Source organism: Leiobunum rupestre, chromosome 10 (assembly GCF_980474605.1).
Source record: "Leiobunum rupestre chromosome 10, qqLeiRupe1.1.hap1, whole genome shotgun sequence".
NCBI classification, from domain to species: domain Eukaryota; kingdom Metazoa; phylum Arthropoda; class Arachnida; order Opiliones; family Sclerosomatidae; genus Leiobunum; species Leiobunum rupestre.
The window spans coordinates 17,998,289-18,011,667 of NC_143393.1; the positions used below are offsets into that span (position 1 = coordinate 17,998,289).

At 38.1% G+C, this 13,379-nt stretch overlaps 2 protein-coding genes across 2 annotated transcripts; one reads left to right on the forward strand and one right to left on the reverse strand.

The window, feature by feature from the left end:
- The first annotated feature begins 4,022 nt into the window (after positions 1–4,022).
- LOC149924908 (polypeptide N-acetylgalactosaminyltransferase 1-like) lies at positions 4,023–7,108 on the forward strand. Its single transcript, XM_090160339.1, has 9 exons — positions 4,023–4,674; positions 4,733–4,899; positions 4,956–5,133; positions 5,196–5,523; positions 5,587–5,772; positions 5,848–5,982; positions 6,107–6,223; positions 6,282–6,428; positions 6,487–7,108. The coding sequence occupies exons 1-9, from the start codon at positions 4,154–4,156 to the stop codon at positions 6,649–6,651; spliced, it is 1,944 nt and encodes a 647-aa protein (XP_090016465.1). The 5' UTR covers positions 4,023–4,153; the 3' UTR covers positions 6,652–7,108.
- Positions 7,109–7,135: 27 nt separating this feature from the next.
- LOC149924909 (uncharacterized) lies at positions 7,136–8,524 on the reverse strand. The gene is made up of 4 exons (XM_090160340.1): positions 8,112–8,524; positions 7,936–8,048; positions 7,543–7,854; positions 7,136–7,358 (listed from the first exon to the last, which is right to left on the reverse strand). The coding sequence occupies exons 1-4, from the start codon at positions 8,356–8,358 to the stop codon at positions 7,152–7,154; spliced, it is 879 nt and encodes a 292-aa protein (XP_090016466.1). The 5' UTR covers positions 8,359–8,524; the 3' UTR covers positions 7,136–7,151.
- Between the last annotated feature and the right edge of the window lie 4,855 nt (positions 8,525–13,379).

Consider the following 13,379-nt stretch of genomic DNA (forward strand, 5'->3'; position numbering starts at 1 on the left):
TCCGGGGCATGAATTTTGGAACTTTGATGATATTGAAGGACTACATGCATATACAGCTGATATAGAACTCTGGGCTCAATCTCTTAGCAACCCACCAGACTACGATTCCTTCATTGCCACTGTACATACCTCCATGCAAAAAACTCTTAACAAGAAAACCTGGAAACCGACGAAACCGAAGGGTACCCCAAAAAATGGGGGGACAATGAATTCAGTCTGGCAGTCAAAGCTGGGAAAGACGCCTGTCGCAGTCACCGCCTCTCGAAAAGCTTAAAGAACCAGTGGATGTAGTACTACGGAAGTGGAAGGCATACTTATTAGAGAAAAAGAAGGTTAAGGAAATGGTTTCCCGCAAAATACGTCTCATCAAAAAGAAAGTGGAGAAAGAGATCATACAGGCTGGGAAGTCTCAGGGGAAAAAGTTTTGGAACTAATTATCGAAACTGAGAAAGGCTACAAAAACACATCGAACAGTAGCGAAGGGCTTTAGTGGAAAAAATGGGCTAATTCTTACCAGACCTGATGAAATGCTCTGTCGTCTAACACATTTTGTTAAAGAGGTGAAAACAGATCTGTTATTGCGGGTAGACAATGATTCCATTTTTCTGACGGAAGACTTAGAGCACTCAAACGAAATCCCAGCTTCTTCATTGGATGATGATTTTTTCCCCCTGAATTGCCTCAGTTCTGAAAAACCTTAAACGAGGTAAAGAAGCTGGCACCGATAACCTACAATCAGAAGTTATCACTGATCTCGGGCCACTGGCGACCGCCTGCTTACGACTAATTTATAATGACATTGAATCCCAATCTAAGCTACCGCATTCATGCACGGAATCCCGAGTAACATTAATTCATAAGGGCAAGGGAAAAGCCGAAACAGATCTAGATGCCTATCACCCAATTGATCGATAATGTACAAGATATACGCCATGCTATGGAAAGAACGCATCACGTCCTACTTGGAGACCAATTATCTATTACATGAATCACAGTATGGCTTGCGAAAAGGTCGCCGAATTGCTGATAACCTATTTGTCCTTACCCAATTGATTGAGCTGTGCAAAACTAGAAATACTAGATTGTATGCTGGGCTCCTTGACCTTGTTGCCCACTCTCCAATTTTGTTCCTGATCTACATTAATGGTTTGGCTGTTGCATTATCAAAATTGGAGGTAGGAGCTACTATTGATACAACACAACCGGACACTATGGAGCCTGCTGGAGTACTTTATATACCATGTCTTCTGTTAAAGGGGTAAAACCAAACATGGACGCGCCCATGAAAATACCGCGAAAAAGAGTGTATATATTTTATTTTATCACAGAAATGCTATGACTTAGATTTAAAAAAAACGGGTTTTTTATTTAACAGTATAGTACTCTTCAGAATCATTTCCACTTTGAAGCGTTATTGTGGTTCGGTCAGCCCGTTTTTTCATTAGCCGGTCGATGTATGGCAGTGGCGTCACCAGATATTTCAAACTGGTGGCGCTTAAGCCATAAGTACTGTTCAGCCCTGAACAGTGCGTAAGACGAAAGCACCATTGAGTTATACAGTATAATAATAATAATCAGCTAGGCATGTGTCAGAATTTATATCCCGGTGTACCGGTAAGATTTAAACCACACCACCGGAGGTCTATCATAAGAATGCCCTACACCAGCGTCCACAAGCCCGGACAGGTGACAAAACCAGCATGGGTAGTAGAACCCTACTACTGATAGTCGCACCCTCGACGCAAGCCGCTCAACCCAGCAGAAGGTGCAGCAATGGTTCGACCAGCTCGCCACTTCGCACACAGCAGTGGGAGTGAGAGCGGATGCTCTAGCAACTCCGGCCGACACCCTACCTAGGAAGGTAGAGAGCCAAACCCTTTGGAAAGAGCTCATAAAGGGGAACGACGAGCACACAGCAGCCCGGAGGGCGAGATAGGACCATTTGATCAGAGCTAACATCTCCCAGTGCGCCACCGCCCTTATGTGTTAGTGTTACAAGAGCCGGACCCCGACTCCCCGGTAAAGCCACCAGTTATTGCACACTCCGACCCCTTTAGGTCCAATCAGCTAGGCAAGCGCAATTGGTCGTACTATTGGCAACGGCTAGCGCCACCTATCAACAACGACGACACTTTGGTGGGACTGCCCAATCAGAATTTTTTATTTCCCCTCTTTTTTTTCATGTTGAACCTTATCACACAGAAAATCCTAGGAAAAATATAAAATCCCAGGAAAGAAAAAAACCTTAGGGAAAATACCAAGGCGTTGAAAATAAATACCCAGATGCCAAGATCGATCTCAATATGCCCAGATCTTGGGAGAAATGCCAAGGAGTGGTAACACTGCCAAAGAGTACATGCTAGACTCCCCGCTGGGGGCAGAGGCAATGTCCGACGAGTGGGAGGCAAGTAAGAGGGGTAAAATAAAGGCGCGAAAAAGAGTGTATATCCCGTCTTCCTCGAGGGGTAAGACAGTCTCATATAATCTGTAGTTCTGTACACCGAGTTCGTGCATTTAGCACTGTTAAAGGTACATATTTTCAAGAGTTCGCGAGTTCCATTTAGCACTGTCAAAGGTACGGCCATAGAAATATCATAGGTAACTAGAATGCTGCCGCCTACGGCCGAGCTTGACGCCAGTTCGCCTTGAACCTTCAGCCAATGAGAGGCCGTAGAGTGGTTCCGCCAAGGAGGATAATAATCCTCCTTGGATCCGCTACTATAGCGGGAGATAGGTGACGTCATTCTCTCTGGTGACATTAAATTCTTGGCAGAACCACTCTTTGAGCTCTGAGTGGCTGATATCTGGCTATCGTCTGCCACGGCGTTTGGCCCATTTGCCAGTTACACGGCAGCATTCTAGTTACCTATGAGATTTCTATGGGTACGGCAGTGTACACCGAGTTCGCAGAGTGTCTTACCCCTCGGTCTTGCTTAACAATTTCGCAATCATTATACCCAAACAGAATATTTATCTTTGTTTTATTACATTTCTTTTATATAAAGAATCCGATTTGTCGGGGAGCTCGGAAACTTCACTTTCCTCGGCCATTTTCGCGACTAAAGTATGCATGGATTTTGCATAACAACCACGAGAGGCGCATATATACAAAAAAAATTCGGCTTTTTTTAAAGAGGGAAAGGCTATGGCAGATAGCGCATGCGCAGTTGTTCTTTTTATCTATAAGATAATTTACCCCCTGCATGGCCACTTGCGTTGCCCTTTAATTAGTCCATGGTCCAATCATTGTTAGTTGCAGTTACAAATGATTTTTTGAAATGGAAGCCACGTTAAGAGGAACAAAGGAAGTGAAGTAGAAAATGATGACATCGATTACTCACCGATGTTTCTGATGAGCGTTATTCTAACTTATTCTTATGAAATTTACTTAAAATTATAAAAGTTCGCAGTCTAGCGTAGCTGACCTAGTACAACACTTCCATCCCGCCTCTATAACTGACTCTCCCGACCTGGTTTTTGGTGATCAATGGTAACCTATTACGGATACAGTATTATATCTTTGCCCGATTATTGGAGTTACTTTGGGAAGGTCCTACTGCTGACAAGTACTCAAATTTATCTCCCTGTCTAGTGGTCTTATTTGTTTGGCCTCTTATTCTACAGCCACTAACCAGGCTGAATTAACTTAGCTCTGGAAAATCGCTATTTGTTTGAGGCCGTGGCCGTTAAAACAATGGTTTCTTCGGACGCTGATTTGGCTCTAATTCATACCATAAATTGCCAAATACGGGACGTTTCCGGTGAAATGCGTTCCGTGGAATACCTAATCCAGCGCCAGTGCGTTTTACCGCACTTCTACCAACATTGATCCAGAGCATTGCGAGTGCCTTCTAGCGAAGGAATACATCTTCCTTTTTAGATACTTTCCACCAGGGGCTTCTCTCAAGGATTGTTTATTCGAATTGTCCTAAAAATATATTTCCTTGTAAAAATTGGTTTTCTTAGTTTTGAAACAAAAACTTGTGTCCGGAACTCCTGAACAACAAACAACATTGCAGCCCTGTGAGTTGCGAATGACGTTACTTTGACGTGTACAAAATGGGTGACCAAAATGCACATCGAATTTGCACATGCATTTACAAAATTTTCTCAGTTTCTTAATGTTTAAAGTTTTAAAACATAGTAAGTTAATATGATAGCCGCGGTAGTTAGTAGAAGACGTCGATTTAAATCACGGACGGTTAAAGTTATAGTATTGGGGATTGTTATACTGTTTCTTGTGTTTTGGTTCGGTGAACAAGGTGCATCTAAAGATACGTTAAATAAACAAAAACACGCCAATTCTAGAGTTTTAGAAACGAACTTGGATTCTCCTAATATAATTGACAATGCTAATCACAAAGTCAAACTAAAAATCAACCCCAAAATATTGAATGTATTGAAAGGTGGATCTGATCACGGTATTGGTCAAATAGCACCACCATTGAACCACAATTTAGATAATTATAAACAGAAGAAATCCTCAACTCTCGCTAATAATGAATATCCTGTAATCAAACCCATTAAAGGATGGGGAGAAAATGGAGCAGCTGTGATTTTGAAAAAAGAAGAATCTATTATTGCTGATGAAAAATTCAAAGAAGCAGCTTTCAATGTTTATATTAGTGATAGAATTTCTTATAATCGAACTGTTCCTGACACTAGGCATTCGTTGTAAGAAACCAACTTAATTAATTATTTCGATATTTTATAACATAAACTCATTTTTCAGATGCCAGAATGTAAAATACCATTCGAGTCTTCCATCTACTAGCGTAGTTATTATTTTCTATAATGAAATTTTTTCTGCCCTAATGCGCACAATCTACAGCGTAATAAATAGAACCCCTCCAAATTTACTTAAAGAAATTATTCTTGTAGATGACAACAGTGACAGAAGTAAATATTTTTTAAAACAAAAGTAACAGCTCTTTTTAACTTATTTTTATTATTAGAGGAGCTTAAGTCAAATCTCATCACTTATATTCAAAAGAAATTTCCTACTGGAAAAGTGAAATTAATCCGACTATCGTCTAGAGAAGGCTTAATCAGAGCTAGACTAGCTGGAGCTAAAACTGCTGTGGGTGATATTTTGGTTTTCTTAGATTCTCATTGTGAAGTTAACGCTAATTGGTATGTGAAAGAATATTATAATTTTTTAATATCGTTTGCTAATTTAAACTGTTTTTCTTTAGGCTAGAACCAATGCTTCAAGAAATCAAAAGAAACCGCAAAGCCGTTGTATGTCCAATTATTGATATCATCGATGATAAAACCTTGCAATACGAATCAAGCAGTGGTGACTACTTTCAAATCGGTGGTTTTACTTGGTCAGGGTACTTCAGTTGGATGGATATACCGCCTTATGAACAAGCTCGGCGTAAATCATTAATTGACGCTACGAGGTCTCCCACCATGGCTGGTGGACTATTTGCCATAGACCGCAAATATTTTTTTGAAATTGGAAGCTACGACAATAAAATGGATACTTGGGGCGGAGAGAACTTAGAATTATCTTTCAGGGTTTGTTATTTTAATTAAAAGTTGAATGTTGATTTTTAGTTAATGTTTTGTTACATAAATTAGGTGTGGATGTGCGGAGGAGAATTGTTAATAATTCCATGCTCGCACGTAGGACATATATTCAGAGCGTTTCACCCTTATCCTTTCCCAAAGAACAAAGATTCGCACGGCATTAACACTGTTCGAACTGTCGAAGTGTGGATGGATCAGTATAAGAAATATTTTTATTTACATAGGCCGGATTTAAAGGTCGCTTGCTTGCTTAAAATTTTAATATAATGAATTTTGTCGGAAGTAGTAATAATAATAATCCTATTTTGACAGGATATTGATTTTGGAGATATATCTGAACGTTTGCAACTACGTCAAAAACTAAAGTGCCAAAATTTTGATTGGTATCTCCAGAATGTTTATCCAGATAAATTTATTTGGGATAAAAACGTACAACAATACGGTTCCGTAAGGAAATTGCTTTAAATTATTAAAAAAAATTGTAGTTTTTGCCTGTTGAGAATTTTTATACACATTAAATTATTTTCATTTGTTTGTTGTTTTTTAAGTATTTTAATTCTTTAAATTGTAGGTTCGTAACTCTTACACTGGCTTGTGCCTTGATATTTTAGATAATGACGAAGCAACAACCCATCCATTGGGACTAGATAAATGTCAAGGTGATGGCTATAGCTTCTCTAAAAATCAAGTACGTCATTTATAAATCTTAATTTATTTAATAATTTTGAATAAGTACGTTTTTTTAGCTTTTTGCGTTTTCAAATCTGGGGGAACTCAGACGCGAGGAGAACTGTGCTAAAGTTTCATTGAGTCTATCGGGTGAAAATAGAGAAAAAGTTGTTATGGATCGTTGTGATCCTTTGGCAAAGTCTCAGAAATGGACCCATACGAAGGTCTTATACACCTTTTTTCTTATATAAAACATTGATTAAATGTTTATTATGTTTGAAGGGAGGACCATTAATGCACGTTATGACTGGGAAATGTCTAGACGGTAGAGGAACGGACGCTGGTACGACAGTTTACGTATCTCACTGTCACGGTGGACATTCCCAAGTGTGGTGGTTTAATAATTATTTAGATATTGAATTGGAAGTTGATGATGTGAAACTATAATTTATAGCAAAAACACTAAAACAGGGAATTTTAGTGGAGTATTAAAAAAGGGGTTTTTAAAAACTTAACTAATTAGGTGACAAAACTAGGTTTAACTTAACGGATATAATTCGGGAAATAGTTTTGTGTTGTTGCTTGGTATATTTCTAAAATATACAAGTGTTTTAGGTCTTCCTTTCTAGTTCAACATTTAAAGAAACAGTTTTAAGAGACTGTGATATAAAGCAAATCTCATTTTAACGCTAAACTCAAACATGATGCTTATAGAAATGGTTGGTATTTAACCCATTGAAGCTTTCCTGTTCATTTTTACAAGCTATTCTTGTTAAAACTACACTCGTTTGTAAAGTCGCATATACTTCTAAAAGGTTTTATATACACAATGTTGAGGGCTTTTGTATGTTAAGGTTGTGTACAGTGTGGTGATTTCTAGTTTATACAAAAAAAAGTATTAAAAGTATATTTTATGTGAAACTTTATGCTATTTATTAGTTATTAATTTATTGATACTCTACATTATCATAAATTCTCTGCACATCAGCATGTCCTTCCATTGAATTGTAAAATTTTGACAAATGATTCATATCCTCTTCATTTAAAGAAACCCTTTGATATGGGAAAAATTCCAAACCAAATTCTTCAATTACGTACTGCATAGTTTCTAATTCTTTTTTCACTTTGTGAATATCTTCAGCGCTTGTCATAAACTGTAATGGAAGAGTTTTAGGTTGAAGCAGAATATCAATTGTTAAAAGAATTAGTAGAAATTATGTTTAATTCAGAGAAAACGGCATGGTATTAGAAGATAAAACTTATTTTATACAAGACGTTTCGAGCCGAGGCTCTTCTTCAGTCGTTCGTTAGTTTTAATTTTAATTTTAAAAGAATTACTTTAAAGACTGCGTTATCATTGTCATCTTTCTCCTCAGTGACCTCCTCTGCGCCTGCTAAAATTGCATCGTCTAAAACATTTTCGCTATTTAAAGCAGCTCCATCCTTTTTTTTGGAAATTTTGATAACACCCTTCTGATTGAAACTGTGGCCTGTACGTCCCTCTTGAGCTAGTCTATATCCAGGTATTCTCTTGCATACAGTTTTTAATTCGTGAATTGTAACATTTTTCTGTTCACACTCTAATTCTACAATGAATAAGCATCCTCCAGAGCCTACTATTTCCGCTTTAAACGGTTTCAACTTTGCATTCTGGAATTTTGAATAAAATACTAACAAGTAATGTGATATCTAAATTCTTAAACTAATAAATTTTTTAAAGTTCTATTATACCTCTAATCTTTTTAATGCATTGTCTATGGTACCGCTGGAAACATTTTGGTCCTTGGCTTGAGATATAACAGCAGCCAACTTGGAGTTCAATTTCGGATTTGGTCCACCACCCTCTAAGTATATAAATATATTTAAAACTTTCATTTAGACATTAATAAAAATAATAGTTTTTACACCTAATGCTGCTCTCTTAAGTAAAGTTACAAATCTAGAGTTTGTTCTCGATTTTTCAGCATCTTTGACCGCTTTAACATGTTTAATATTTTGCCATTTGCTGTGGCCTGCCATGTTTCTGATGATGGTACCATTTAATTTAAGCTTGGGGGGAGAATTTATAAACCAAATTATTTTAAATTGCTCTTTACTTAAAGCTGATCTACACATCGGTAAAGCAGTTTTAATTAATTTTAACATTTTGAACATTATGAAGTCGTTGGATTAATATGTTACGAGAAAAATAACGGGGTTCACCGTTTTTTGGACAAGGGTACCCGAACCGGATCCCACATTACCACTTTCTGCATTTGTGTCGTCTGCTAAGTAGCAGTGTAAGCTAAGTACTAGCAAAGATAATTTAAACTCGTACGAGTTTAAATTATCTTTGGTACTAGAGTAGCGCATGGATATGTATTAATACTGCGTTCCATGGGTAGCGTATAGCAGTGTTGGAAATAAGGCGGTGGCGTCGGTCAAAGACCAGTTTATTTTGGGCTATGACCAGTAAATTAAATAGAATCTGAGGGGTTCACTGGTCATAATGGCCAGTTTATTTTTAATTAAGTGATAAAAGCGTTGCGCTCTCAGTTTCTCACAGCTAATGAAATTGCGGATTTTGACTCCTAAATTGAGCGTGTTTCGTGGCATCTGGCAGTAATGCAATTTGACGTTCTTCCGCTAAAATCAGTCAGATCATAGTGGTCAGATTCATCGAACTAAATGCGAAACATCTAGATCAATCATTAAGAATATGTTTAAGAAAATAAGCATAGAAGACATTGCAATTTATTTATGACTTTTAGAAACAAAAAGGAGTAAAACTGTTTTTTTTCTCGAAGAACCAGAAGATGATGAAATATTTTTTAAAGTTCCTTAAGAAATGTGATAAATATCAAAGCTCTTTGGTTTGTGATAATTATAACTCATTGTAGTTCCTAATCGCTATTAACAATTCACTTTCAAAGGTAAAATAAAAGCGGTGAGAGGTGGGGCAGAAAAGGGGGGTCATGACCAGTTAATTTATTTTTAAGTAGGGGGTATAGTGGTCACATTGATCAGTACTTTTAAAAAGCTTATTTCCAACACTGGCGTATAGTAGCGTCTTAGGTACAAGCAGCCTTGGAAATAAGGTTTTTTATTTAACTGGTCCTTATGACCAGTGACCCCCTTGATTATGAAATATTTAATTAGTCTTTGTGACCAGTGACCCCTTAGCTTATGAATTATTAAACTGGTCCCACATAAAATGTTCTAATGTCATTTTATAAGCTTAAAAAAACGGCATAGAAAATACTAGTACTATCTCACCTAAGACTACTGTCCAAGCTTACAAGACCCTCTTAATTTCGCGTAGTTCCCGAGTCCCCGTTCCGTTACCACACGTAGCCTACCGTACTCGGGGGGAAAGCGAGACTAGAGGATTGATGGTTTGATGCCAGTTCGACTCGTTCGAGGAATGCGGTAGTACGCGGAGTCGCGGACGCGGTACATAGAAATCCGGTGAATAGGGAAATCAAAATTGATAGAAACCTTGTACTAATAAACTGCTCATCTCCTATTTTTTGATATTATTTCGAATTATTAAACTGGTCACCTTCTATTTTTTTGGTATTATTTAATAACCTTGGCCATCTTGTTGAAATGTTGCCTCCCCGCTTCAGCTGTGGATCCGTTTTCTCTCCCACTAAAGAGCTTATGAACTCATTCTTAGGCATTGGCTGAACTATTCCAGGCCACATTTCAACAAGCTGGGCAAGCGTAAAGACATTTTATAAAATCAACTATTAATAAACTGGACACGGCGACCAGTGATCCCCAAAATTTTGAATAAATAAACTGGTCTGAGCAATTAATAAACTGGTCTTTGACCACCTGACCACCGTTATTTCCAAGGCTGGGTACAAGATTATATATTTTCTCTAAAGGGGACATACACTAGTAAACAGCAAATGAAACTGTTAAACGCATGCGTTTTTCCTGCCCAAGATTTTAACTTTTGCCGCGCTTTTCAAAACATAGCGTGCAATTTCCACAAGAAACAGGACGGTGTAGAGAGGGGGGCAGAGGAGTCAAAATCCCAGGGGCCCGGTGGTAAAAGGTCCACAAGCATGCTTTTTGGAGAGCCCATTGCCTAGCTTTTCACCGGGACCTCCCCCCCTGAAAATTAAAAGGGCCCACGATTTACATAATTTGCCCGGGGACCCGAAATGTCTCCCAGGGCCGGACTGGCTAGTAGAAATGACGTCAGTCATCGGAAAAACCGACTCTTCCAGCCGATGACTTCGGTGAGTAACCGATGACTATCGTGACGTCAAAACCGGAAACAAAGCGTACAGTAGGAAACCGATGTCACCGATTAGTAATCAGTGAGTCCGATGAACTCTGCTGAACGTACCCCGGGGCTCCGGGCCTGGCATGGCCTTGGAAAGAGCCATAATTAAACATCTAAAACCAATATCGACACCTTCGCCCGACTTTGACAGGATACAAATTATTTACTTCTTGAAGTTCACACTGCGTAACTCGAGGTACTTGTTTTGACTGGTCCAGGCCGAGCTTTAAATGGGTAAAGTATAAAGTCCGCTTTTTCTGCCCAGCTTGTTAAAGGTCCCAACGAAATAGCTTATGGATGAATTCATTAAAACAAGAAGACCGCGTTACTTAATCATATTGCCTATTCCGTAACAATTTAACCGTCAATTTAAATACAAAGAGACTATGGCTTCCGAATCCGTTTCTGACGCAATTGATTTATCCCTGATCGAGAGCCAATTTTAACATGTTTTGAATATTCAAGTTGAAAAGGAACATTTCAAAATAATTCGCCGAACGAACCGAGTGCGTTGGAACACGCAAAATTCTTGATCCGAGAGCGGTCTCGATCAGCATTTGTCGAAATAGGCAGATCATTTCAAGCAATCTAAAAGGCTCGACAACAGTAGGTGGATACTTTTTGCTTGTTCCGGGATTTCGGTGTAGGGTAAGAAGAAGGACCTTATGACGTTATTTTACTCCGATTCTATGATGGCAAATAGTTCAAGTCGAGTAAAAATGTTTCGCCAAAATGGCTGCCTGTGGCTATTTTAGTAAATAAATTCTAAATAAACCGACCATTTTATCAGTTTACTCTCTGACCTTGTAGAATAGTTCGCGGTATAAAATAACTATTTCCAATAAAACAAGCTAATATTTTAATTTAGCGTAACAGGTGCACTCCTTTTGTTCCAGAACAAGCGATAAGTATCCACCGTTCTTTTTACACATCCTTTTTAGGAGTAAAAAGTGTAGCTGCAATACTCTGACCTTGACGAATAGTTCACGGTGTAGACAGTAGACACTGTACAGTAATTATCTCAACCAGAACAAGTGAAGTTTAATTTAGCGTAAATGGTACTCCTTTGGTTCCAGAACAAGCGAAATATATCAACCTAGTAAATTTTAGAGTTACAGAGTCCATGATGGAACACTAGAATATTTATCGGAGCAGATCCAATAACGTTAATAGAAGAAATGGTGATCGGGCCGTACTCGAGAACGATATTTGGAAGTGCGAATTTTGATAACGGTTTTCCGATTAAGGTGAATGGAATATTTTTTAGTTCCACGAAGGAAGCGATCCATTCCTTGAGATTTGAGGACAACCCTAATACGAAAAGAGACGTACATGAAGTTTTTCAAAATAAAGTATTATGTTCAATCATATATCCTAAAGATTTTGCTCTATAATCTCACAAAATCCCCATTCGGGCGTTTTTTCTGGATCTGTTTTACGAGAGGCTGACTACTCCCCGCAAAGAGTTACAAGCCTGTACCCCTGTAGCATTAGGTTGTCGGTCAAGAGTCGGGTATGGGTCTAAAAGTCGTTTTCAGGTCGACGACCGTATGCCGACTCAAATTGTTCAATTTTTTCAAACCCCAAAAATTACAAATTTCCATTTTGAGACTTTATAAAGTCGGCAAGTCGACTTTAATGTACAGTCGATATGCCGACTTGATAAGGACCACACATGTATTTTTTCATATTTTTAAAATAATTGTATTTTATTGTATAATTATACTTGAAGTTAATTTTTACTTATTATTATTAATTAATTTTTAGAAATTAATTTGAATAATAAGTTACTTCACCTGTAGCAAATTAGAGTCGGGCCGACGTCGGCAAAAGGTACTAAACACTGAAGTCGGTCGACCTTTGGATTGAGGGTCGAAATGTCGTAGGGGTAAAATGGTCGGCCGACTACGAAACGTCGACTCTTTACCGCCAATTAATAGACTCTAACCGACTCCGTAACGCCGTCGGGCCGACTTTATGTTAATGCTTATTTCCGACCCAAAACTGATCTCATTATTAGATTTTCGAATACAAATAAGTTTGAAGAAAAATTAAAAGTGAATAAAAAATTCATCATCATCAAATAGTCAGAAAATAATTAAAATATCCCCTTTTCCTAAATAAATATGGTCGGTTTCATAAAGTTAATGTCGAATCCAATAATTAAATGTAAGGTCTATTTTAAGTTGGATAATGGTCGGTATGGTCGGTATACCGACCATAAATAGTCCCTAAAAAGGATTTACGGTTTTAGTGTCGAAAAACGTCGTCGACTATAAACCATTGAATTGGGAATAATACTGCTAGAATTAAAATTACGATTTCAGTTGCCAAGGTTACGCGGGACCTAGTCTGATAAGACGGTACGAAATTCATCTTTATAATTAGGCGGTAGCGCCATCTATATTTTGTAAAGTTATATGGCTAAAAATAAATAATTATTAGCTAACTCAGCGTAACTTAAGTTAAAAAGAATCGTGTTGACAGAATAAAATTATTTTTAAACAACTTCAAAGGTTTGTTTGTTACGAGAAATCATACATTCCAATTTCGCATCAGATTCGCGAAAAAATTCAATTGCAATAGCTGCCACCAATAGAGACAGATGCCCCCACGGTAGAACGATAAAGTTGATAAAGTCTCTTTATGGAACGAAATTGATCCCGCGCCAGCCAGATTTAGTTGTACCTCTATTTATTCCCAACTCAATGCTATAAACCGACTTTTCGACCGTACCCCGACTCAAAACCAAAGACTATATATAAATAGACTGGCGTGTTCAATGGCTTAACTTGCATACGATAGCAGACGCTGGTCAAAATGTTCCCCGCGCTTCAGAGTGCTACTAGTGGCGCCTCTAACGGCTGGTCAAAAATTTCCCCGCGCTTCAGAGTGC